This window comes from Rhipicephalus sanguineus, chromosome 3 (genome assembly GCF_013339695.2).
Source record: "Rhipicephalus sanguineus isolate Rsan-2018 chromosome 3, BIME_Rsan_1.4, whole genome shotgun sequence".
Taxonomy (NCBI): domain Eukaryota; kingdom Metazoa; phylum Arthropoda; class Arachnida; order Ixodida; family Ixodidae; genus Rhipicephalus; species Rhipicephalus sanguineus.
In genome coordinates, this window is record NC_051178.1 from 229,079,143 (window position 1) to 229,106,457 (window position 27,315).

A 27,315-nucleotide genomic window follows, 5' to 3' on the forward strand; every position below is an offset into this window, starting at 1 on the left:
ATTGTGTTACATTGGCGGCAAAGACGCTGCCTGATACATGAACTGGTCGGCGTCACCAGGCAGAAGCCAAGCGTTTATTTTGCGCTTGGATAACAGAAAAAAGGGGGAAGGGCAAAAGAGGGAGCAAGGCAAGAGAGAAAGAAACATGCGCGTTCTAGCTTGCGTCCACTTCGGCAAACACTTGCGTTGCAACAGACTTGAACTTTCGTTTCGTTCAAGGGTACCTCCTGGGAACTTTCATTTGTCAAAGCGAAATGAGTTTTGATCCACCTATCGGCACAAGGCACTCCTGCGCACGAAGCTTTAATGCTGTCATTTCCGGAGACAGAAAAAAAATTGCTGTTCAGCTAGTCGTAACTCATCTCGGTATTGTGATCAGAGCGCATTTCGTCACACACTGCATATACGCAACCTGCCTACACACAGAATCATTCAAAACGTTCTCTGGTGCTGTCTCATAACAATAGTTGAAACAACTACAGGCAACTCCAAGCATCTTGAATGATTATGTGTGTCAATGGGTGCGGGCGTGCTTCATTGTGCTTAACTGCTTTAGCGATGTGTGTAACAAGGCTTAGGCAGCTCTGGTGATTTGTCTGCCTCTAGAGTGATGTCAGAACAAGACAGCAGATAGCCGCGCACTTAAACAAATATGCCCGATTTCGCAGGCAAGTGGAACATACCCAAGGACACGGGCATGATGTACAACATCCACGCGGTGCACCATGACCCGAAGAACTGGGAAAACCCCGAGGAGTTCCGTCCCGAGCGGTTCCTCGATCCCGTGACGGGGAAAGTATGCACTGACGTCGGTCCTCTGATCACCTTCGGCCAGGGAGCCCGCAGCTGCCCAGGAGAGAAGCTGGCTCAGATGGACATGTTCTACATTTTTGTACGACTCATGCAAAGGGTCACAGTCAGTGTGCCTAGCGGGTCCTCAGACGTAAACTGGAACGGAAAGGGTTCCAGCTTGTTTTTGCACCCTGCTCGGCAAAATATTGTATACACGAGAATAAGCTAAATGTGCTGCGTACTACACGAAACCCGTTGTATACTGTAGCCGCCTGGGAACCTGTAAGAATAGCCAACCTTTTGAATGTCGTGGTTCCCCCAATACGAAAGGTGTGGTCACCGACAAAGAAATTGAACTGTTGATGAACACGTGTTAAATGCGCGCGGATGCATGCGCGTACCAGTAGAGCCATAAAGCGAACCATTCTTTGCCTCTCTCTCCTACTTTCTGGTTGTCGCTTCTGTGGTCTAGCAGCTCGCGCAGCTCGGTTTTCTGCAACAGCACCAGATGGCAGCCGCGGCTTATACGCATTATAGTTGCTGTATACGCTCCCTACGGGAGAGGAGTTGCGCATAGGTCCGCCATTATGCTCAACGGCTCGTCGGACGCGCAGGAGGCACATACGGCGCGACGTTCCGCCGCGGTCGACATAGCGCATACTTATTCGCATGCTCTGAGAAAGATTGCCCTTTTACATCGAAGCTATATATATATATATATATATATATATATATATATATATATATATATATATATATATATATATGTATGTATATATATATATATATATATATATATATATATATATATATATATATATATATATATATATATATATATATATATATATATATATATATATATATATATATATAGACCATTTTGCGGACGCATCTAAGTGCTGCCATCTTGCACTGATAATGTTGCAGTTTTGTATCCGTATAAAATAAACTAACAGTGCTACGGTGAACTAGCACGCACGAAAACGGTTGAGACGGTACATGCAACGTGTCATGACCACGATCATTTCATATTACGGCATAGAAAACCGGCGAAACATTCGTTTATCAGACGACCATGAATCGAAAATAAAATCGTGTCGGATCGCGCGTCCGCGGACGAAACGACGCGTGCAACAACAATTCTACAGAGTTCGGACGATCACGCGATGTAGGGCGTCGAGCAGCGGCTCATACGCGCAAGAAAATGTGAATTAAGCGAACCAAGTGACAATTAATGTGAATCAAAGCGCATTAGGTAGACTAAAGTAATGAAATGGGAATTAAGCGATTGAAAAGTTAGTGATTCGGAGGTGCCATAAGTAAACCGAAGGTATAATGAATGCATTGAAGCTGTATATGTATCTGACCAAGAGTGCGTCCGTTAATCGCGTCCCGTCCTCGGAGAATTTTACAGCGGTGGGCCGATCCCACCACCGCAGATTTCAGATGCATGATACGAAAGAACAGCTCAACAAAGTTCGCTTGCTACTGCCTAGTACATTGCAACGAAAAGTGGTGCGCTTACTTTCAGCATGCGCATGACCTTTTCGCGCCTGGCCGGAAGGCAAACAATATTTGCCTTGAAAGGCGTTTCAAGGAAACTTCACGCACGAATGCGCGACAATCAGGTGAGTGCATTTCGGCCGCCTGCAAAAGACCATGCTGCATGCGGTTACACTGGCGACCACATGCAAAGCGGTATTTGCCGTTAAACATCATTCACAGGTGGCTCAGGCGGAACAATTGCCGGCCATGCAAGGCCAGGCTAACCCCGCCTGCTGCAACATCATCACCATCACCACCACCACCACCAGGTGGTTCACTGTTCGAAAATGCAATGACGATAGAACTCACGGAAACAAGTCGGCGCGGGAGCCGTGCCGTCTAGTCCGTGAAGTTGGCTTCGCCGCGGCATAATTTAACATTTGACGTCATTTGGCACCACATGACAGTGCTCACAGAATAGGGGCGCAAGGGAAAGTTATGCGCAACTCTGCTACCTGCGGTATTATATACAGGGACACTAATACGCATACGTGGCAGCGGTGGCGCCAGCCGCAGTGGGAAAGAAATATGGTAGTCGCTTCCGCACATCCGAGGCAGTGGCCATGCCGGTAGTGTGGGACAATAATAATAATTATAGAGACGAACCAGAACGCTCACAATCACGCATCCACGGCTGCAGCGTTAGCGGAAATTAAACACAGCTGAACGCTGAACAGCTTCGTTAGACTGGGTCTTTTATAGTCAGCTATGAAAGCGGCTTGAGCGGCGTTTTGGTGAAGCAGAGAGACATCGGCGGTCGAATGTTGTCAAAGGTGCGAAACATTTTCTTTTGAACGTTTTGTAAACCGCAAAGGAGAAATGAAATAGGTCTATGGAGTTAACCACAGCCCTAATGAGTCGGACAAAACGGAAAGAATCCGTCCCAAAATGTTCCTTGACCCCGCTTCCGGAAAGCTGCGCCAGGACTTCGGAGCACTGATCGCCTTCGCGTCTGGGTTCCAGGACATGTCCAGGAGAGATACTAGCGCGTGTGAACATGTTCTACATCTTCGTCCGACCCGTGCATAGGCTAACCTGCAGTTCTGCCGGGAAACCTTCGGATGTGAACCTGAACGGAATCACTTCAAGCCTGTCTCTGCATCCCGCTCATCAGGACATTATCCTTACGCGAAACAACTGAGATACACTGGTAAAATACGAACACACTTCGTTTCCAGACGTGGTTTCAACTTCTCGACTGCTGGATGGATTACGCAGCCGAACCAAATGTCACTAGGACACACGAGTGAAGATATGCGAAGAGCTGACAAAGTGTTGCCAGATTTCACCACCCTCGACTTGAGCAGGTAGACCTGCTTAATATCTCCGCAAACGAGCCAGCTCGGGCGTCACGTTACAGAAATCATCTGAAGGGTTGAGTATGGTTGAATGTGTCGAGTGCGAAATCTGATTATCAAACTAGTGGCTCTAAATGATAGTACAAGTGTTAATGTTTGCAGTTTTCGAAATAACAGCAACCCCCAATTAAACAGCACAAAACTACATCACAGTAGCATCACAGTAGCAAGAGAGCAGTTTAAAATTTCACACTGCTGTGCGATAACGAGATGGTAAACACAGTCGAAATATCTCGGGCTCCCCGTTCCGCTAATCAACCTACCAAGGCCTACTGCGCTATAACTCAGACATCTCATTCATAAATATATTAAATATAAGAAATACCGCGCAACGTATATATACAATAAATAGCGCTCACTGGACAGCTTTCGCTGTTGGCAGTAGTGTTTTTCGAATTTCGCAGCCTTTAATGTGGAAATATTGACGATCTAAGTATGATCGGCATTCCCTGTGTTATTGATCTCTCTTCACCTACAGTCAATTTAATGTAAATACCTCCATCTAGTGCGGGTAAGAGAACGCATAGTTCACACGACGCAAGCCGTTAAGAGTGCGTGTTCGACTTCGCCCGAAGCAAAGAGGATACAGACAACTCATACTGATACGAAGGAAAAGAAATGGTCGAGAGGGCGGGGGGAGGGGGGAGCGATAAGATAAGATGGCTCGTATGCCCACGGTCTCGCAGTGATAAAACTGGAGCCTCCAGCTCACAAGATATAGCTACCTTGCCGACGTACACGTGCTCTCAATCACCAATTCCGCGGAGTGAAGCGAAAGCTACAGCATACGTTATGCAACAATGAAAAATAACCCGAAGCATTCCCCTATTGTTCGCCTCTCATTGTCCTCTGCCTGACTTCGCATAAGCGGAAGCTGGATAGCGTGATTGATACGTTGGTTCGACTTGCAGTCTTCGCTGCCGTGCGTGGAAATGGAGATACAAAATGTTGGTACGACCAGCCACGTAATGCAAAGTTATCGGCACGATTGATTTTGCGCAACCACTTTCAACGTATAAAGTGTAGTCTATTGTAGTAGAAGAGCAAAGCTTGTGCGTCTATAAGGTGAGCTTTAGCTTCGTCTTCTTTTGTTTTCTGTTTGTACTCATTTTCCTTTTTCATATATGTTTGCAGTCGGTGGGGTCTTTAACACCGCTCATTTTGGTTGATTGCCGAACCATGCGTAATTAACTAACGTCTAATATTCAGCTAGAGAATATAAAGAATGAAAAGATTAGACACATCATAGGAATTGAGTATTGATTGATACGTATTCTTCCAAAATCTCCGTGATTGGGAGGTTGCATTTACGTTGCAATATGTCGATCGCACCGCGAGTGCCGGAGGACCACTATACAAGGTGTGACACACACACAAAAAAACAAGACTAAATGCGTAGTTTGAAGAAAGATTCGAGTTGGCAACAACTGTTTTGCTGACGTCTCCCCACACACCTACTCTTTCCATCCGGCCAGTTTCGACTTAACCGATCACGCCAGTTAGGAATGCTGCGTCATTGAGCAAACACGTCCACCTGTATTCTGCCAGAAAAATGTCTAATGTAAAAACCGAACAGCGAATCAACCTCAAGTTTCTTGTGAACCTTAAGAAATCAGCCACGGAAACATTTCAAATGTTAACCGAGGCTTATGGAGATGAAGCCTTTTCTCGTACACGTGTGTTTGAATGGCATAAGCGGTTTTCAGGGGAAAGGGACGGTGTGAAAGATGATAATGAACTGGGCGCCCAAGGTCTGTGATTACAGAACAAGACATTGCCATAGTTCGTGATGTGATCGTGGTGACCGAAGATGAAGTGTTCGTTCAGTGTCGGAGTTGGTTAACTTGGATAGGCAAGCTGTTCGACGCATTTTAACTTTAACTGACGAATTACACATGAGGAAGATTTCTACGAAGGTTGTTCAAAAAGCTCTGTCCGACAACCAAAAACAGTGTCTGAAAGACGTGTGTGTGTGTACATGCTAGAACGCACTGTAAACCAGCGAAATTTGTTTGAATCTGTTGTACCGCGTGATGAGACATGGATATTTACCAATGACCCAGAAAGTAAGCGCCACTCGATGCAATGGAAGCCTCCAGGATCCCAAAGACCCAAAGAAGCACGCACGTCAAAATCAAAATTCAAGGCAATGTTAATTGTCTTGAATGTCAATGGATTTGTAATGATCGAGTGGGCTCCCAGTGGTCACACTGTTAATCAGCACTACTACATTGAAGTACAAAACAGGCTTCGGGAAAAAATTAGAAAGAAAGGCCACAGTTGTGGAGTGATGGATGGCTGTTGCACCAGGGCAATGCTCAAACGGCCCTATCTGTCAAGCAGTTTCTGACCAGCAAAAACATTATTATGATGGGGAATCGTCCTTATTCACCTGATTTGGCTCCATGCGACTTTTCTTTATTTCCTAAAGTTAAATCTTGCTTAAAGCGAACCCATTTTACCTCAGTTCAAGAGGTTCAGGCAAAATCGGAGAATCTCCTGAACGGCCTTCCAAAAACCTCGTCCCATAAGTGTTAGCAGCAATGGCAGCACCGAATGCAGAAGTGTGTGAATACTGAAGGAGACTGCTTTGAAGGCGATAATGTCACAGAGAACTGGTCCTGTAAGTACGATGGTTTATTGAATCAGTCTCGTTTTTTGTTGTTTTTTTGTCACACCTCGTATGACGAACAGCACACAGAAACAAATGCCGGAGGATGACGCCATCTTGAAACTGATGTAACGAGTAAGCCATAGCAGAATGGGTTTCAACAGCGTTTATCAGATATAGTACAAGGGCCCCTTACAAAATTCGTCGGAAAGTTTTATTATGGGCGATAACGTCATGCCTATCTCGCCTGGCTGGTTCGTACTTGCTGAAGAAACAGCACAAAAATAGGACAAACGGAGGAGGAGATAAACCACAGCGCTGACTCTTCCACCGGAGCAGCAAGGGGGGAGGGGGCGGTTACATATGCAGCAGAAGTACTTCTTTTATTCTGATAAGAACAATATCTCATTTAGAAGGAGTGATAAAGACGGCTGGCTGACGCACACATCGCCTAATTTGTTAACATAAAAAGCTTATCAAACAAGCGCGTTCATAGGAGTAACTCGTCACAAAGGTGCATTTATCAATCACTAGTTCACATCCACAATCTGTACAATGCGCAGACAAGTTATCTCTAACTCGCTGGCTTCACTGAGCACTCGCTGACAAGTCGGCTTGTTCAAATCAGATGCCGCCATTGGAGATAAGTACAGACCCAGTCTGTACTTATGCTTGCAACAGTTTGGATACACAAGTGTCAAAGTGGAGTGATTTTAGCTGGTTGTCACCGATTGCCATTATGTATACAAGTGGACATTTCGCTGTTTCGTTATCACGTTTCACGATTTTTTTACGCTGAGCGGTAAGTTCGTAGCTGTTTCTTCCTATTTGAAGCGTGTGGTTAGCGTTCGCCGCATAGCGAAGCAGCTCGCCGAAGCTTCCTCTTTGCAAGATATTGTGACACGTGTGTGCCTTGTCTTTCCTCGTGTGACCAACGAATAAAATCGAGCTGAACTAAAATTTCTAGAAACGCAGACATGACCGCTCTCAGGTGCTTCTCCTTCCCTTTTGGATTGGCGATGGATCACAACCGCGCTGGTCTTCCTGGTGACTTACCTGTTGGGTCGCTTCTACTACCGTGTATCGAAGTACCCGAAGGGACCCTTTCCACTTCCACTTGTGGGTAACCTGCTGGGTGAGTGTCTTCCCGCTCGGCAACGTAGCAGATACTGTTGTTCTACTGCACATAAATTTCTGTGACATTAGAAAGGCGTAGATTAAGAGAACAGAAAAGCGAAACTATTATGCAAACATCTTTGCAACATGCTTCAAGCTTTAGAAAAACGGCGAAGGCAGGTTTTTCTGTAATGCGAGTGACTGCATGAGGTCGATGCAAGCCCATCTTTTTCTACAGATTTTATGTGCACGCTTCAAATGCCTAGTGCGCTAACCTGACTTCCAGCGAGAGCTTCTGATAAGTAGTATGAGCGATCTCCCCGTAAAGCTTGTGGGAATTCAGGCGTCCGCACCAGTTGCTCGACGCCATCTTCCCTTGGAGAATTCTCGTGTCTCTCTCCTCCAGACCGGACGGGTGGCAGCTGGTAATAAATCACCCTCCCTTCGCTGCCACCACGCCCATCAAAGGTTGAACACGGTGTCCCATTGGCCCAATTTTGACGGGATTCGGGCCTTGCTCGAGCTCGCCCGAAAAGCAGAGGCGCGAGACGGGGTTCGGGGAGACCATTTCGGGACCTCGGAGGATGCGTATGCGTTTTGGCCTCCCCGGCCGGCGGCGATCCTTTGTTCTTTGTTCTTCGTCGCCGGCCGGTGGTCACGTTGTCTCGTCGGGGCCCCGGACTCGGCGGGCCGGGGCCCCGCGCTCTCGAAGTCCCGAGGCATCGCCTCGCGATCGTGCACCGTGTGTTTCTCTCAACTGTTCTTATGCCTGTTCTGTTTCTTCTGCTCTGGGGTGCGAGATCGCGGGAGCGCTGGCCGAAGGGCAGGTCGGCTCTCCAAACTTGTTTCTTTGTTTGTTTTATAGGTGTGCCATTCGCGGCCACTAATCGATATATTTTGTAACTTGTATTAGCTAATTGGTGTCCTCTATAATTATGTTAGGTACGATTGGCTGTATCGAATCACTGATCTCTTTGTACTAAAATCCCGGTAATAAACCACTAATTTGGAGAGTGTCGCCTAAAGGTTCTCCATCGCTGCGCGGGGGCTCACCGTCCCTTCGCGGTGATCGGCCGAGTTCTCGTGCGCAGCGGTGCGAAGAGTGCACGGCGCGAGACAAACGAGGACGCGGCACCCTGCATGAAGCTCGCAGTGCTCGAACCCGCGGTGGTGTTCGGCGCGTACGGCTAAGAGTGTACCGTTAGCAAGCCGTGCGCGCCGGGGGTCGGTAGAACAATAGAAATAGGCGTGCATGCTTTTCCAAAATGCCAAGCGAGGCTTTTAGAATGCTTTTCCCCACTAATGCGCGAACAAAAGAGCGTTCGCAGAAAACGTCACAGCGTCACTCACACTGATTATCGTGATGAGGTGCCTCTGAAGCAACCAAAATCTCAAGAGGAATGCTATGCCGGGGTCGAGAGAGAGAGAGAGAGGTCAAATTTTGTAAGCCATCCCGCTCTGTGAAAGTGTATTCTGTATCGCCTCTGTCACACAAGGTGACACAGAATTTCGAAACGTCTCCCCAGAAAATCCTTTTTGAATTTATCTTATGCTACTTCGAAGTTTTCCATTTCAGGAGCATGTTGCTTGTGTCGTTTTGCCGGATTCGTGATTCCGTGACATCGGTCGTCTCGACTCGCTCGCCGCGTGCGCTTGGCGTTTTGAGCACGACCTTAATTGGCATCAGCCGCCCGCGTGTTCCGTTCTTCACTTTTAGTAGACCATAAAGCCGTTTCAATTTCTTTTCTGTCACCGTGCATCACTATATTAGAGTTTCCTGGTTTATCCCCAGGTCCCTTCGAGCTGTATGACAACTTTTTGCCCAGAAGAGCAAACACTGTCGCCTTCAAAATACAGTGGATTGAATTCGAATAGATTGGAGCGTCGATAGGAGGGTGGTGACGATAGGACAGACACGGGAAAGGGCCATCTTTGTCATCGTTAAAATGTTTTTAGGTCGTCTTTACAAAGATACTTTAGAGCGTCGGTGCATTGTTCTTAGGCAGTTCGATATGTTTCAAGTGTACGTTTCCGATCATTGTTTCCTTTTAAAACTTTGCAGTGACAATTCCTAAACGTATTGGCGGGGCTTTTTGCATGAAACAAAATATTCATCACATAGGAAAATCATATATTTTCCTTTCTATTATTCCCCCTTCCCCCACCCCAAGTGTAGGGTAGTCAACCGAGCCAAAGCTTGGTTAACCTCCCTGCCTTTCCTCTTCGTATCTCTCTCTCTCTTGGTGAAATTTATGAAAACCAAAAGCCTAACTTTGACCTTTGGCCTTTCTATAAATAAACCTCTCTCTCTCTCTCTCTCTCTCTCTCTCTCTCTCTCTCTCTCTCTCTCTCTCTAAGAACTCTGCTTAGTGCAATAACCATACTTTTGCCCTCTAACAATCCTATCCACTGCTACATGCAGCGTTGCGCCACGTGACCGACTTGCACGCCAAATCGACTGAATTGTCCAAGATATACGGCGACGTCTTCACTTTGTGGATGGCCCACAGGCCTATGGTGATGCTGAACAGCTACGCTGTTATACGGGAAGCACTGGTGGAGAGACGGCACGATTTCGCCGGCCGCTTTCCTACTAGAACAGGTGAGCATGCAAACAAGGCAAATGGAGTGCTACATATCGTGTTAGGTCACGCATCAGTTGATCAGTTGCAGCCAACTCCTGCAAAATTGACATTGGTTAATTATATTTTTTTTATTTTGAATGTTCTGCAAAGTGCCGCCGAGGAATCGTTTAATTTGACTATTGCAGGCCCTCGTCTGCGCATTAGTAGTGCATGGTCAGTTAGTAAAGCGCATGAAAACAAGAAAAAAACAAGCCAGCCTGCTACATTCCTCGGTCTAGAGCCGTATCCTTTCATTTTATTTCAGTTTTTTTTTTCATATCTTTCATAACGTTGGCTCTTTTTAAAACGCTGAGGAATCATTTAAACGAGCCAGAGCTCTTTGTCACGTGGTGGCTGAGCTATGGTTCGAGAGCACGAAGTAAAACTGCTGTAATAAATTGAACCAACGAACAAGAAAATTGAATTCGCCAATTTTTCCAACACTTCTTCATTCAACCTTAGAGACTTTCCTGCCTCGCACTTCACGAATTATTGAGAACTCTCTTTATATGTTTCCTTAAAGCATATGTTCTTCTTTTATCATTTATCAAATTAATAAGCAAAGAAAAATGATAAAGTAGGCCTTTTTAGCGGAAGGTATTTTGAAATCAAAAGGCATTGCGCAGGAAAAAATTAAGGAAGCTTCGTACTGGTGGTACCAAGCCTGAGGAACAGCGCAGGTGGGCGGCCAAGGAAGGCCGCCCAGATGTGCTGTTCCGTCAGGCTACGACAGGAAACATCCAGAAAAGCTTGTCGTTGCTTAATTAGCTCGGACTTAATAATAGTTAGCTTAAATATATTGGTCTTCATTAGGGTTGACTTAATTATCATTACTCAATTATGTGGTTTCAATTACTCCTGGTTTGACTATGTTTGTCTTAATTACTGTGATCTTACTTAGGTATGGCTTAACTAGGCTTGACTTAATTATCATGACCTAATTATCTGGTTTTAATTGCTCCTGGCTTCATTATGTTTGTCTTAAATAGTGTGATCTTACTTAGATGTGGCTTGATTAGGCTTGGCTTCGTTAGCTTGGTCTTAATTAGGCTTGCCTTGTCTAGCTTGGCTTAATTAAACTTGGCTTAGATAGTTTAGTTGAGCTTATTTTGGTATGGCAAGGCGATGTCATAGAAAAAACGCCAGGCCTGCGCGGAAAGCGCAGCACAGTCACAGCGAAAGCTGGAAGAGCGGCATTACTAGAGCCCGTTGTAAACTCTCTTGGGGCTACTCATACAAGTACGCTAGCAAGGTATCCACTACGCTACAAATCACAATATTTGTGAAGTTGGGAAGCACCTACAACGCCATTATTCATCATTGTGCGCAGCAGCGAAGTTCCAGCTACACATATGTAAGGCATTATGTGCACTTTGTTTTCGTGACGATTGATGAAGATGAAGAATTGTGGCTCAGCCCTTGTAATGGGTTGGAAGCTTTAAACGGCTCGCCAGTTACGTAATTCGCATTATGTGACGCCCGGCCGCTATTTCACTCTCCCACCATGCAATGTAACATACGTTGACGTGAGAAAGAGAGGACAGAGAGAGGAGGGAAGAACTTTATCGAGACCCTGAGGAAATAGATGATGGGCTTATGGGCTTCCTTGGCAACCAATGCAAGTGCACTTGCGAGGAACCCACTACGCTATACCTCATCATAATTTGTGTGTCATATTGAAACAGCCATTATACCCTTTTTCGTCATTCAACGGAGAGCCGTGGTACCCGCTAAAAACATGTAAGGCATTATGCGCACTTTGTTGGTGTTGTGCCTGATGATGATGAAGAATTATTTCAGAGCCCCATGTAATGGGTTGGAAGCATCCAACAGCCCACTCGTTGCTCAATTTGCATTGTGTGACGCCTGGTTACAGAATTCGCGTTGTGTGGGGCGTGGTTGTTATTTCACTCTTCTACCACACTAAATTACATATGTTGATATGGTTCCTTCTGGACAGGAAGCCTCTATAGCGTCTTCTTGCTAGGCAGTTCCAAGCACCGGCATGGCTCTGAGGTACAACACTGGGCTCCCACGCAGAGGGCCCAGGTTCGAACCCCGTACCATCCTGGAAATTTTTTCTTATTTCGTTTTTTTTCTTATTTCGAGCGATAGTGGTTACGGACACCGGCGGCGGCGGCGGCGGCGGCGGCGGACAACTACGGCGCCAAAAACGGCCGGTGAAATGATCTCATAACAGCTTTCGCTGTAAAACGCAGTTTCGTGTTAATACCACCCGGCCTCACCAAGAGCTTACACCGCTCCGCTGTGAAAATACAAATGCTGGTCGTAGCGCGTGACATTCTTGACGCGCTTTGATTTATTTTTCATTGCTTCAGCAACGAGCTTGGGCGCTCGTGCCAGTGAAGAGGTACAATCGCGATATTATGTGGATGACTTCCCACACAAGTTTAATTGCCTAAAACGTCGATTTCAGGTGCCTTGCAAAACGAAGGCAACCACGATATAGTACTCGAGGATTACAACCCCTATTGGAGGGCTCTTCGGAAGGTGGTGGTGTCAGCGTCAAGGCAAGTATGCCATCTCTTCGATTTACTTTTGGCCTTCGAGTGTTTTGTTTTTCCTACGAATATCCTGATTAATATTTCTCCAAAATTGCGACTTTGCTTTCTAAATGCATAAAAAACCCTAACGCAGGAAGCAGTTGTGTAGCAATATCCCACAATCATTGTCCTTTCGCTATAATCATGAACGCATATTAATGTGGGCGGGATTACATAGGGGAATGCGAATATCTCAAAACTTCGAATATCGAATCGAATGCTGTTCAAATGGAACAGACCTAAGTGAAAATTATGAATATTTTCTGATAATTTACAAATATGTACGTACGTCAGCTGCACCGAAGTAAACACAAAATTAGTAAAAAAGTACAACGAACTTTTATTTTCGCGGGGATAGCATAGATATAAACTATGAACGTTTACACATTGCAGCAGTCTATGTCGCAGGTATGCCATAATTATTCGCACTCTCCGAATAGTTCCGCTCCCTCGAACAATCTGCCTGATGCTACATTTCAACATTTATCTCTAGGATGTGGACACCGTTTTATAATGGTCGTAAAAAACAACTTTCAATAATCGAAAACTACTTCACAATTATTGCGTATTAGTTTCAACTTCATTTTGCTACTATTGTAATTGCATCGGATTCGTTCAAATATCAGTCTTCGCACAGCACTAACTTACAGTGACGAATATAATGTAGACATTTCATCGCCCGTAGGTCCTTTGTCCGTCACTTCTTTTTTTATTAAAGCGAAAGCCTCAGATACTCCATCAAATGCGAAGATTGACCGTCGGCGTCAGCACGAATCACACATAAAATCATGTGATCCATGTCATCCTATGACGTTGTCAGGACGGTACAGGTAGACAAGGCTCGTGACGTCAAATACCTTGACGTCGCGTGATGACGTCATCACATAGCATCGTCGCTTGGTGAAGTGCGTGCCGATCCCTGAGGCATCGCAAAACCACGTGAGGTGTAGAAAGCTTCGAATGCCTCCGATCTCACAGGCAATGCAAAACTATGTTGGGTGAAGAAAGATATTGGGGAGAGATCGATACAATCGACTGAGTAGAAAAAGAAGAACAAGCTGGCTTTCGCGTTCGAGTCTTCTTCGGCGAATGCGTAAGGAAACGTTGGACTTTTGAGATGTAGGAATGGTTTTTTTTATGAAGTCTTCCTTGGGACTTGTAGCAACTTTCTGATAAGATGAGCATCATTATATCGCAGACGCTACGCGGCCAGTGAGTCTTTGGAACATCATTGCGCCGACATTGTCGACACCTTTGTGGACTCCTTAGAAGAAGGACCACAGATGATGGACTTCAGGAAACCTATCTTCTCGATGTTCTGCAAGGTCATTGGGGCAGCTGTATATGGTACAAGGTAGGTACTATATTTTTGTTTTTAAAATTCTATTTGCTTGTAAGCCCAACCGAAATCAAGGAAACAATCTACTCTGCATATCTGAAAGCGTTAGGTGACTCCACTGTAATGTAAGCCTTCAGATGACGTAGTACAGTGCCAGTCGAAACTTATAAAGATAATTGACATAAACAACAGCCCAGTACGGCGAAGCTTTAGCAATGCAAGGCTGTGATAAGTGCCACAGTTTTGCTAGTACGCGACAATTTTTGCGCGAAATGTTACTTGAATTGCAGAGATTTTAAATAAGTAGATATGGTTCGTTTCGAACGACGTGTCATTAAATGCGAATAATTTTTTATCTTGTACAGCGCATTTCATATACAACGGTAACAAAATGCAGAAGTAGAGAGAAGCCTCATTGTAAATGAAACCTTCCATTGAAGCTGCATACGGTCGCTGCGTAATCTTACAAGCACGAACGTTATCTGGTGATAACCAGAAGTTTATTTCACTGGTTCGGTAGATCACAGCTTTGTTACTTTTTCTATTCACGAATTACATTGCTCCTCTCCAAGCCACACGCAAAACTATGGCTTTGCTCCGGAACTTGTAAAACACCGATAATCGAGCTTATCCTCCCGTCTATTACAATTCATATTCATCCTAAAGTCTGCTAGCCTTACTTCGTGTAACATTCCAATTTGTTGCATTCGTATTCATTGCTTCACCCTTGCAGGCGAACCTAATTTTTTTGTGTCTAATGAGTTGAATAACTGATGAACAGAGTGGTGTAGGTAGAAGCTAAGCAAACACAGGGAAGCCAGTTGTTCAAAGGAGCGAGCTATAGTCTGCCTGCAACTGAGGCGCTCCCACACTGAAACAATTGGAGGTCATTCCTGCTTTCACATTGCAGCCGACGATGCATGCGGCGTTAACGAAAGCAACACTAACGACATCCTTCTATGCGCAGGCTGCATGACAGTTATATAGAAAGCCTGGAAGACATCAACCGCCGGTTCTATCAAATTTCACCCAACGGCCTCCCCAGCGACATAGCTCCCTTTCTGGCCATTCTGTATTACAAGAAAGAGAAGAAGATGGCAGCGTTGTTCCGCGAACTCCGGGAGCTTATGCAAAGTCTGTTCTCGAAAGCCGAGGCTACCTACGTCCCAGGTATGGGCTCGTTTAGGGCAGTGAATGTATGTGCTAACGTCTAGAAACGCGACCGTGTGCGAGGCATGGCAGGCTTCTTTCTGATAGTAGTCTCTTAAATGGTGTGCAGGTGTCGTTGATTCTCTTATTTCGCGTTCATTGCAGTGAATGCCATGAATAAATATATTGAGATTACGAGGCGCATCAAACCAGGCTATTCCTACCGAAGCGTTTATTGATTTCAATATTATTTTCAACAAAGAAATGTACCCCTTAGAGCTGAAAAACTTTAGTTAGTCAGTGGACACAGTAACGAGGGAATAGGTTTGTTACTTTTACGCAACCATCACTCTGCCTTTATCTGTGGCGTCACTCAATCGAGGCAGATAAGAAAACACGTGTAAGAGGAGGAGGAAGAAGAAATAGACGGAAAGACAGAGCGGCTGGCCAGCTCTCAGATCGGCTGGTTAAGCTGTGCTAGGAAAAGAGGGGAGGGGAGTAGAAGATAATGAAAAAGAGATGTTACAAAGAACAGGAGAAGAGAATACGCACTGCTTAATGTCTATATCTAAGACCAGTCGTCTGCAAGAAACGGAACAACGCTTTCAAAGCCTTCTGTGCTGAGTACTGCCTCGGCCAGTCTCCAAAAACCCCTTCCTGCGACAAAAGGCGATTGTAAAATCCATCTAAAACTCTTTTCCGGCCGCACTGAAGCGGGGCTCTCACCGAGGAGATGACTGATTGCTTACTCGCAGCTACAGTTATCGCAAGTCGGGCCATTGCGATCCCGAATGAGTTGGCATGTGCGAAGGCCACTCCAAGCCACAAGCGGCACAGAATCGCCTTATCAGCTCTAGATATCGCCGACGGAATAGTGTTGCGTCATCATGAGCTTTTAACTCTCTTTTGCTTATTAACGAAACGTCATGCGTGCAAGCATGTCAGTGATGCTGTCATGAAAAAAAAGTCACGTTACACAATATGATAGGTCACAAAGCCGCATCAAACGTGGCATCGCCTTGCCCTCCTACAGGTAGCACAGAGAACTTCACGCACGCTATGTTGGCTGCCCGAGAGGAAGCCATCAAGGAGGAGAGAGCTGATGCACAGTACCTGACCAAACCCAACATGATTCTTGCTACAATGAACATCTTCAACGGTAGGTAAAGCAACGGCTGGCCCTTACTCTATGCATTCTTCGTGTGCTATACATGGTCTTTATGAGTCACCCTACATCGTCCCTGGGTATACTTTCGCGCTAGGTCTATTAGATTCCTCATTACCCTCATCGGCAAGATGCTATAAATAGGCAATATACACGGACACTATTCTCTAACAAAGCAAAAGACAAGAAGCGTGCCTCCAGTCGATGAACTAACGCTAGCAGGGGGAATCGGACAAGAGTTGGTCCTTGGTGTAGTACCGCTCTCTTTCGATATTTAACATGTTACTATACACGTTAACATATTGTTAAGCGAATTACACCTGGCTAAGTAGTTAAGGTTGTGCGTAGGTTGTATACCAACACAACGTCTTTATTCCGTGGTGTCGAGGACGCTGCAGAATTACGGGGTGTAAGTGGGGAGTCTCTAAGCGCTGGGGACACCTAATGCTTGGGTTCTTTGCGTTCCCCTAGCGGTTTTTTTTTTTGTTCGCCTGGCGGCAGGCGTCCCGCAAAACTTGAATACACCTAACCTAAAGCTCTTTATTTGTGACACCAGCCATGCCACTGAAACTACTGGATCTATGTGCGCTGATATGTTCATGTCCCTAGCGCAGTTCTGTTAGGATAAGAAGTCTGAGTTTTTCTTTAATAAAACTAGTTGTTAGAAAGAGCTTGTCCTGTGTGTGTCTCTTCTTAGTTCCTGTGTTTCTTTCGCGCTTCTCAAGGATGAACCGTTTCCAACTAGGTCAAATAGCTGTGCTACTACTGGATCTGCTCACGAAGGCGACATGCCTTTGTCAAAAGCACATGCTGCATAAATAGGTTGCACATGCTTTTGTGTGATGTCACGTGCACTACGTAGAACAAGTTTAGAACAGATGTGTATTTATTCGTGGACTCCTTTTAACGCGATAGCGTTAAAGAGCTCGTATCGCAGAAATTCCGCCGTCGGCGTCGGGGCCGTTGGTTGTGAGCGAAAAATCATCATCTTGTCCGTGAGCGAAAAAATCGAAAAAGCTGCAAATAAAATAAATAATAAAAATGTTGGGTCCGAGTGAGAATCGAACCCAGGCCGTCTGCGTGGCAAGCAGGTGTTCTACCACACAGCCACGCCTCTGCTTGGAGCTGCACTGAAAGTAACTTTCATGCTTCCCAAAAAATCGGGGGACGCTTAAGCTTCGCCTTTAAGAGTTGAACGCGATAGCGATATTTTGTTCCTAGTGCGCAGTTCGAACACTACGAGTGTTTAACAGAATGCGCGCACTAAGGTGTGTGCCTTAGGTAATGGGTAGCATGCTTTAAACCAGGAGCAATTATGCGCGAGAAACTTTTTCGAAGTTGCGATGCACCCACTACGTGGTCTTAAAGGGAATATGCGCAGTAATGTGTGTGTGCCTTTTGTAATGGGTGGCTCTCTTTAAACCACGAAGTCGTTCTGATAATCACATGGTGTGACGCCCGATGGCAATGTACGCTTGTACCACGCAATATTACTGCGATATTACATCTCGTACTGTGACACCTGTATACAGGACGCGTATTTTTGGGAAGCATGAAAGTTAGTTTCAGTGCAGCTCCGAGCAGAGGCGTGGCTGTGTGGTAGAACACCTACTTGCCACGCAGACGGCCTGGGTTCGATTCTCACTCGGACCAAGCATTTTTATTATTTGTTTTATTTGCAGCTTTTTTGATTTTTCGGTCACGGACAAGATGATGATTTTTCGCTCACAACCAACGGCCCCGACGCCGACGGCGGAATTTTTGCGATACGAGCTCTTTAACGCTATCGCGTTAAAATACGCGTCCTGTATACAGGTGTCACAGTACGAGATGTAATATCGCAGTAATATTGCGTGGTACAAGCGTACATTGCCATCGGGCGTCACACCATGTCAATATCATAACGACTTGATGGTTTAAAGACAGCCACCCATTACAAAAGGCACACACATTACCGCGCGTATTCCCTTAAGACCACGTAGTGGGTGCATCGCAACTTCGAAAAAATTTCTCGCGCATAATTGCTCCTGGTTTAAAGCATGCTACCCATTACATAAGGCACACACCTTAGTGCGCGCGTTCTGTTAAACACTCGTACTGCCTCCTGTCTTTCATATAGGCTGTCGCAGGCGGTTGCATTTAGTCGACTGCGGCTCGGTGTAGAGTTTACAAACTCTTCTTTTTGCTTTCGCGTCGAATCGACCGGTAGTGCTGCTTGTGACAAATGTGGTAACGAGGAAACCATCAATAGCCTAAACCGTGCAATACATTTTTGTATCTGTCATGACCGCAACTGCGAGGTCTATCAGCTTCGTTGTGTATTCTTATAGAAAGCAATACGTTAACGGTAGGTAGAGGAGCGTTCACAGAGGACAGGAAACGATAGCAATCGTCGTTCTCTTTCAAGACGCGGAGAAGGTACATCATTAGACGTCGAAGTCGCGGAGATTTGAAAGACGCCGCGTTCCTTCTTGGAAGCTTTCAACCCACTCGTCGCATTGTCGTACGGAAGCCCGTGAAGTAAAGAATAAAGACGAGGGGGTTATTGAATATGCGTTATTGAAAATTTCAGCGCGAAACTGAGACACGGAAAGCAAAGCGAAACGACACGAGCGACTATAAACTTCAAGCTTCGTTGCGTCAGAAAGGATATACATACCCAACCAAGGTACGTGTAGCTGCCGCGCATGCGCACCGCCCTTAAGTGCTAGTACAAGCCAACAGCGCACACCCCATCTTTCTCCTAGCCCCTTTCCTTAAGGAGGGACACTTCTTTGCAGGAAATCCCTAATGACGTTTGACTCATACAGTCGTTTCCGCTTATCTAAATATGAAATGCATCAGCAAGCTTACGTGTTCTGGGTTTGCGGTGTTTAAACGCCACAATGACCCGGTATCCACAGGCCAACAAAAAGGCAGGCGAAGTGACACGCAATTATACCAAAATTATAGGCGAACTTATTTCACCAAGTGTGATGCTTCACAAGTGGCTTTTTAAAAGACTTGCTTCCAAAGAAAAAAAGAGGCTTTGGAACCTGCCGACACATCATTACGCTTTCCTTTACTTAAATCGACCCACATCTCAGAACAAGACTCCGATTCAGCATTCCTCGACATCTGGAAACTCTGTACTATCGGCTTCGTCTAAACACTGCCTATGGAAACGGCTTACGGTACCGTTTCGTTCAAGCGGCAAGTCCACACGGCAACAACTATGGTTCATTCGCAATGGTGGAACATATTTTGTTTGAGTGCCGAGCGTAGGCCGATTAGCGCGCTTAATGAACATAGCATGCTTTCAATCACACAAAGACCTTTAGCATTAGACTGTGGTTAAGGCCCTTTAGCATGCCTCAAGCAACAGAGGCGTACGATGAAATTCCTATTTACATATTTGGACAATATCGGTAAGCTCGACAAACTTTAGTTGTACCTTGCCCGTCACCCTCATTCACCTTTCATGCAGCGAAATTTGTCACCTCATTGTAGGACGATGCACACCATGAAGGACTCTACCAAATCATGGCCCCGCCCAAAAGCAGAAAATTCACTCAGATTTTTATTTTTATTTTTCCTCCTTTCACATTTTTCTTCATTTTTCTGTTAGGTCTTTCCCCACCTGTCTTTCTCTCCCCACTTTCCTTCCCCACGCGGAGTAGCATGTCAGCTATTTCCATACGTCGGCTAAATTATATGCCTTTCAATAAATGGTTATCTCCCTCTCTCTTTCCCCTCTATCTATAGTTGTTTAAAAAGAACCTCCGTGTCTGAAAAGCAAGCTTCACCACTACGCTCGATAGAATGCCGAGCCAAATGCGTGGGTAGACTTCCTTTTAAGGATGGCTGGTGCTTTCTTAAGCGTTCATTGATACAGCGAGCGGTCTGGTCCACATATGCCCACAGGACAATTGAATGCAATATGCAACGTTCGCCTTAGACGGAACAAACTTGTATCATTGGCCACAGGGTTAACCACGTGCGGCAACTTAGCCACCGGCGTCTAAGCTATTGCTGATCATCGTGAATAAAGTGCCCAGCTTATTCCTGGCAGAGAAAACCACCTAGAGCGGCCGCAGCAAACAGCCGTTGCTGAGTTAACCAATGCAACTTTCTCGGGCAAGTTGGTGCTTAGATTTCCCAGGAACGCTTGATAGTTGCGTGAAATACACATTTTGTGAAATCGGAAAGAAAAAGGAAAGGGGGATGAGAGAAGACTGTCTTAATGCTAGCCGTTAACACCAGCGACAACGGTACGAAACAAAACATTTTATTGTAAAATGTCTACACTATCGCTTGTAGGCACCACACACTCAAGTTTGCATAATAGAATGTAAAATGTGCTGTAATGCTGTAAAAGCATATGTACGTTATTTATTATTTGTTTCCGTACTTTCCCTAACCAGCACTCTCGTATGTGCACGCAACAGTGCATAAACCACCTTCAACATGTGAACATGTATGCTGCCTTCCAGCTGGAACCAACACATCGACGGCCACATTTCAGTGGATGCTGCTACGGATAGCAAAAGAACACGGCATTCAAGAAAGGATTCAAAAGGAAATAGAAGACAACATCGGTAAGAAGATTCCCGGACTACTTCCTTTTTCTTCTTTCTTGTTTCTCGTGCCAAGAAGTACGCCGTAGTTCTCGGAGAAAATGTTCTTATCGCAATGCAATGCCATCTTTTCTCATAAGATCGCCTAAGTAAACTGGAATGTAGTTGTATCCTTCTCATGCCATGCTAGAGCGTATAAGTATAAATTATAAAGTTTGATAAAATCTGTAAGCCTGTTTACAAAAGGAAGCATTTTCCTTATAAACCAATAGCTAGACAAAAGTTCAAGAAAACTACAATAACGTCTCACTGGAATAAACAAGACGCACAACAGCTAATTAAACCAACAAAAAAACGAGCCCTTTATCCAAGCAACTAAGCAGTAGATAAATTGTGCGCTTTGGAGAAACGTCGCAATGGCCTCAACAAAACGTTCATTTTAACTTGTGAATCAGCGCACAGAGACAGGGCACAGTCGAAATGAACTGTCACCAACTCGCCTAACTTGCAACTTTAAGGATGAACAAAACGTCCCGCGTACAAACGGTATCTTTGCCGCGCCCCGGTTCATGACAGTGATAAGCAGATGCAGCGCTTATCGCCTGTGTTGCCGAAAGCAACAGGTTCGTCATCGCACAGCCACCACCATTGCTGCTGTCCTGTCACCTTTTAATTCGCAGCACAAATGGCCGAATGCTATGGTCGTTTCAAGGCGGAACGTTAGGGAGCACTGCAATTACCACGCGGAAGTGGGCGTCTCCTGTTTTAACAGCGAACCTGTTTAGCAAATCGTTCCTTGTCCAGCGAACCAAAAACTAGCATCATCGTAAACGGGTATGTGTCACAGAAATTTGGTGAATCCCACTAATCACCGCTGGTCCACTAAAAATGAAGAAGGCAAAAACTATCATCATCATACGCGGGTATGTACCACAGAAATTGGGTAACTCGTGCACTAAAACTGCGTGCACTAAACTCGTGCACTAACTCGTGCACTAAAAATAAAGAAAGCAACAGTTAGCCCAACAAGAAATGGCTGCGAAGCGACGGCGGCGAGCCGAAGACAACCACAACGTACAACGAGAAGAATACTAGGTAATGGGAAATGCAACGGCGGCTACGTGAGGACCCCGAAGCGATGGAAGGCCTACGCCACTGACGACGTGCCCGTAGATCTATGAGAGGTGCGAATGCTTGGTTTCAGCGCGAGGCACTGTCTCTGGAGTGTGGACATCCCTGTCGTGTCTGTGACTGTCTGTGGTTTAAATCGAACTTCCCTGCGCTGAGAATCAACGTAGAAACAACCTAGCATCACCTAGCTAAAGCCTAGCTGCGACCTAAGAGCAACCTAGAAACAACCTGCATCACCTAGCTAAGGCCTAGAAACAGCCTAGAAGCAATCATATTAGTCTACAGAATGGTCCAATTTTGCTGTTTCAAGCCTTGCGCGGCTTAGTGCAAGCTTAGCCAATTTTTCTTTTTCTCTGTATTTCGAGGGCATGTGCAGTAAGCAGAACACTATACTCGGTTACAACCTAAGAAAAAAACTGCGATTCACTCAGAACAGAGCAGAGCTCTTTCTCTAGCACGTCTTTAAAAATCTGGGGAGGAGCGACGCATGTAGGGAAGGGTGTTCGTGCTCCACTAACGTGAAACCTGGGGAGGGGCGAAGCATGCAGTGTGAGCCGGTGTTTCCCAAGGCAAAATCGCTGCTAATGGGCAATCAGAGGCAGCAGAAGAAGAAGAAGATAGAGAAGTAAAAGGACCTGACCGAGGTAATTCGCCATATTGTTTTGAGAGGGATTTCCCTGATGAGGCACTAGTGGTGCCAAGTCTGAAACCAGGCACGTAGGGAAGGGTGTTTCAGCTTCACTATTGTCGTCGGAAAACTGCGTCGGAATGCAGGTTACCTTAAGGTGCTTCTTGTTCCCTACATGCCCGGTTACAGTTCCCTACGGCATGTAGGGAAGGGTGTTTCAGCTCCACTAACGTCCTCGGCTTTTGTTGGGCTAACTGTTGCCTTCTTCATTTTTAGTGGACCGGTGGCGAGTAAAGCACCATCACTTTGCAGATGCGTTTCAAGAAGTAGTGTTTCAATTAGATTAGTTTACCGTAGATATCCACGTTTGTGCCTCGGGGTTTATATAAGAAACTTGAGTTCCTTGGTAAAATTCGTCGGGGATTCTGACACCGCTGCTGAGGCAAACATAATGTTTTAGGCATTAACGAGGAACCTTTAGCTCATAATATGCATAGAGTAGACCGGTGGCGAGTAGTGGGATTTACCCAATTTTTGTGGCGCATACCCGTTTATGATGGACCGTGACGACGACATGACACGCCGACAAGCAGAGACCCGAAGGTGCTTCGCCGCTAAAATATCAGCTCTGCCCACAAAACCGTGGCGCGCCGGCCCTTCAACTGTGAAAGACCGTTGTGAAAGCTGGTTTCCGCTCAAACCAGGTACTTTTGCTCGGCTAATGTAAATATTAGGTATATAAAGCGTTAGTGCTTCGTTGTTGCTATCTAAAACATTATGCTTGGCTGAGTAGCGATGTCAGAGTCCCTGAGGAAATTTACCAGGAGGTTCAGTTTTTGACCTAAAACCAGCGACACAGACATGTGCACGGAAAAGTCAACTATCCGAAACACTCGAGAAGCGCTTGACGTCACGAAAATGAGTAAGCGTTATGTGATGGAGCATTTATGCAAATTGTCTACGGGAGGGACTGTTGCTCTACGTACAAATATGCAGCGAGAAAAGCCGGCTGTGCCTGCTCACAGGGTTCTCGTAGTAATTGTAGCCGTTTCAGGGAACCATTTAACTTTTCCTTCCCAACATATACTTCGTTTCTGTGCTAAGGGAGCGTGCCACCTGCGTACGGAGACCGTGAGAAGCTTCCTTTCACCGAGGCTTGCCTGCTAGAGACGCTAAGGATGCACCCTGCGGCGCCTCTAGGTTTACCTCATAATACAACCACGGATACTCGAGTCGGTGAGTGCTATTTTAATCAGAACAGCTAGTAAATAGCAAATACGAAATAAATTTATTTTTTTTGCTCCCGCTTGACCTTCACACAGACAACAGGTCTTTATTTCAAGACTGAGGCGCTGCATACGCAAAGCTCCTGGAATGAAATTTACAAATCTTTCTTACTCGCAAGCGCCGTTGGACACTGGACGGCTGCCTTAGCAGATATGATGTCCGACATCATAATTTGACTAAAACTTGCACAAAAGAACAGCTTTACCGCAATAACAAGAACTTTCGTTTGGTTCAAAGGTGGCTCCTTGGAACTTGCATTTGTCAAGGCTAACGTAGTTATTACGGCGAAAGCTTTAGATGCCTTGAACACAAGTGATGCAAAAAAAAAATCATGTGAGGATATATTACACGACGTCAGCATGGCGTCACAGATCACCCAAATTTGTGACGCCATTATGACGTCCTCATGACGTGACGGCACGTGATGACGTCACCACATTGCATCGTCGCTTGGTCAAAGGTGGGCCGATCACGGAGGCAGTGCTAAACCAGGTGAGGTACAGAAAGCTCTCGGGGGGGGGGGGGGGGGCAGGATCAATGGATCGACTGAGAAGAAAAAGAACCCTGATTTCGCCTTCGTGTCGTCTTAGCCGAATGCGTAAGGGACCCTAAGGGTTTTTTTTTTCTTTTTTTTCTTTACCTATCTGCACAAGTCGTTTTCGGAGACAGAAAAAAATTAGAAATGTAGGACGCCACATATGTCGTAGCCGTCACGATTCAATCTGCCACGTAATTACGTGTGGAACAGGAATACTTGCTGTTGAACTAGTGGTAACTTATCTTGGTATTATAGAAGCACTTCTTGAGAAGTTGAGAGGCTAGTTGGTGAAGCTTTCTGAAAGGAAAGGCGCAAATTTGGACAACACAAAAGTAGGACAACAAGACAAGTACTCGTCTTGTTCTCCAACTTTCGTGGTGTCTAAATTTGCGCCTTTCTATTCAACATATTTCGGTATTGTAATTAGAGCGCATTTCGTCACGCACGGCGTACCACCCACACAGGGAACTCTCGCGACACTCTTCTAAGTAATCACCCAATGACTTCACTATCCGACTTTATTGTCTCACGAATCGACTACCGCAATCATACTTATAATCCGTCAAGTGCTAGCGGAGTTACAGGGGTTCGTCACACGCTCTAACGTTCCAGCGAGTGCTCTGAAATGTTGGGCGGGGGGGGGGGGGGTGTAGGGGGGTGTTGATGTCAAAGTGGGGATGACAAGGGGGCAAGAAGCTACATACGTACGCCAGCGCGCGTCATGACTGAGCACTTTCTTGTTGTCTCTGAACGCGCGGCTCACTGTGATCAAGGGTGTGATCAAGGGTGCGCTGGTCGCGCGCGGATCGAGCACGTCGCGGCGGCCACATAACTATGTAGCTCACGACGCTCAAATCAGCAAATGGCCATGTTCATGTCCTTTTGGGTATATGACGCAATTGCTTTTGGGTATATAGCATCACTTGTCGAGAGAAGAGTAAGCAATTTCTAGCTGACTTTGAAATTAGATTGTAAATTCCGTGCCGCGTGCTGCGCTATAATGTTTCTCTCACGTGTTCTCAACTACCCATTGGCAGCATCTTGTAACCATGATCGAAAAGTGTTGCAGGGACCCTTTAAAGATATGTGTAACAAGGCTTGGGTTGCTCTAGTGATTCGTCTGCCTAAAGTGATGTTCGGAACTAGACAGCAGATAGCAGCGCACTTAAAACAAGTATGCACGGTTTCGCAGGCAAGTGGGACGTACCCAAGGACACGGGCCTCTGGTACAACATCTACAAGGTGCACCGTGACCCACAGCAATGGGAAAATCCCGAGGAGTTTCGTCCCGAGCGCTTCCTCGATCCCGTGACGGGGAAAGTGTGCACAGACATCGGTCCTCTGATCACCTTCGGCCAGGGAACCCGCTGCTGCCCTGGAGAGAAGCTAGCTCACATGGATATGTTCTACCTGCTCGTCAGAGTCATGCAGAGGCTCACAGTCAGTGTGCCTAGTGGGGCCTCGGATGTAAACTGGAACGGAAAGGGCTCGAGCGTGTTTTTACACCCTGCTCGGCAAAATTTTGTATTCACTAGAAGAAGCTAAATACACTCCTGGCTACGTGAAACCGTTGCATACTGGAGTCTTCTGGGGAGCTGCAAAAATAGCCAACTTTTTCAGAGTAGAGGTTCCCCAGAGCTGAATGTTGTGGTCACCGAAAAAGAAACTGGACTGTTTAAACATGCGCTAAATGTGTGCGGATGCACGCGCTTCTCATTAGAGAGTCTTAAAGTGGTCCTGAACCACTTTTACAAGTAATCATCGAAGGACCTCATGTATCGGAGTTTGTTCTCTCATGAATCCGATTGCCGCAAGAGTTTCTCGAATCCATCACGTACTAGCGGAGTTACAGGTATTTGTCGCACGCTCTAAGCGCTTTCTATCTTACCTCTTCCCGACGAGCGCGCTAGAAACCACACAGGGAGGTATAGCACGGGGAAACGATATCACGGCAGCGCGCGTCATGACCTTGAGTTCGAGTGATCAGACGAGATCGCTCTCTCCCGTTGTAGTTCCGGTGCACGCAAGTCTGGATACTGTGTAAGGTTAGCAGACCATGGAGCGCGGCGCCGGCACCTGGCAGCACCCCGTGGCAAGAAGCGTATTCGATCGAAACAGCGCTCTTTATTTATGTCGGCCAATAGCATGCTATCCGCTGTGCGACGTCACACAGCAGGCGCCGGCAGCTCCTAAGAGAGTGAGCGCAGGCCTCTGTACTAAAAAAGAGCGTCTAAGAAAACTGCAACTTCGCGCTCCAATTCTAAACTCTCCTTGCCGAGCAAAACTGCAAGCTTTCGCTGAGTTGTTCATAGCAGTGTCTGCTTTCCGCAGAATGTGCAAGGTATATGTAAACTGGTAGCGTAACTTCCGTAGAAGCCCACGTGTCTAGCCGGTGGCTAGTTGTAGAGTCACTGGAAAATCAGAGTACCGCAAAGGTAGGCTGCACGCGGGCAACATTGGGTGGCGGCGGCCATATCCCTTCCAGACCGTCCGGCGCGTTGCTAGCGTGTGTTGAGAAGTAACCGATCTTTTAGCCTCAGTGCCGTGTTACGCTCGGCAGAACGGCATTATGTGTGTGTGTTTCTTCAAGCGGATATTAGAAGTGATTTCGAGTCATCGACAGGTATGGATCGACTGCGCGGTTAACGGTGTAACTAATGAAACGTACGGCGAATGTTGCCATGTGCTCGCGAACTCTCTTCACGGCTTCATCGGTCTCTTTTCGTGTCACGCCCGGGCGTGTTCGCTAGGTCCAGATCTGTAAACATAGTTGCATTAGAGCAGTGACATCGTGCGAGATGCCATTTACTTCGACATTTGGTGAATCTTGACTGTTTGCGCTAGATTTGCAGTCGGTGTTCAGGCTCACTGTACTCGAGAACGTTATCGAACATCGAGAACATTCATCA

General features: G+C 46.1%; 2 protein-coding genes across 2 annotated transcripts in view; both read left to right on the forward strand.

The window, feature by feature from the left end:
* Positions 1-1,208, forward strand: part of LOC119386340 (steroid 17-alpha-hydroxylase/17,20 lyase-like) — a 37,158-nt gene extending 35,950 nt beyond the window's left edge. The window contains exon 10 of the mRNA XM_037653663.2: positions 669-1,208. Within this exon, the coding sequence (XP_037509591.1) occupies positions 669-1,021 (353 nt within the window). The 3' untranslated portion in view covers positions 1,022-1,208. The remainder of the gene's footprint in view (positions 1-668) is intronic.
* A 6,120-nt stretch (positions 1,209-7,328) lies between these two features.
* Positions 7,329-25,957, forward strand: LOC119388354 (steroid 17-alpha-hydroxylase/17,20 lyase-like). Its single transcript, XM_037656063.2, has 9 exons — positions 7,329-7,356; positions 9,848-10,027; positions 12,487-12,580; positions 13,812-13,967; positions 14,920-15,122; positions 16,135-16,260; positions 20,739-20,843; positions 23,686-23,817; positions 25,599-25,957. The coding sequence occupies exons 1-9, from the start codon at positions 7,329-7,331 to the stop codon at positions 25,949-25,951; spliced, it is 1,377 nt and encodes a 458-aa protein (XP_037511991.2). The 3' UTR covers positions 25,952-25,957.
* The last annotated feature ends 1,358 nt before the right edge of the window (positions 25,958-27,315 follow it).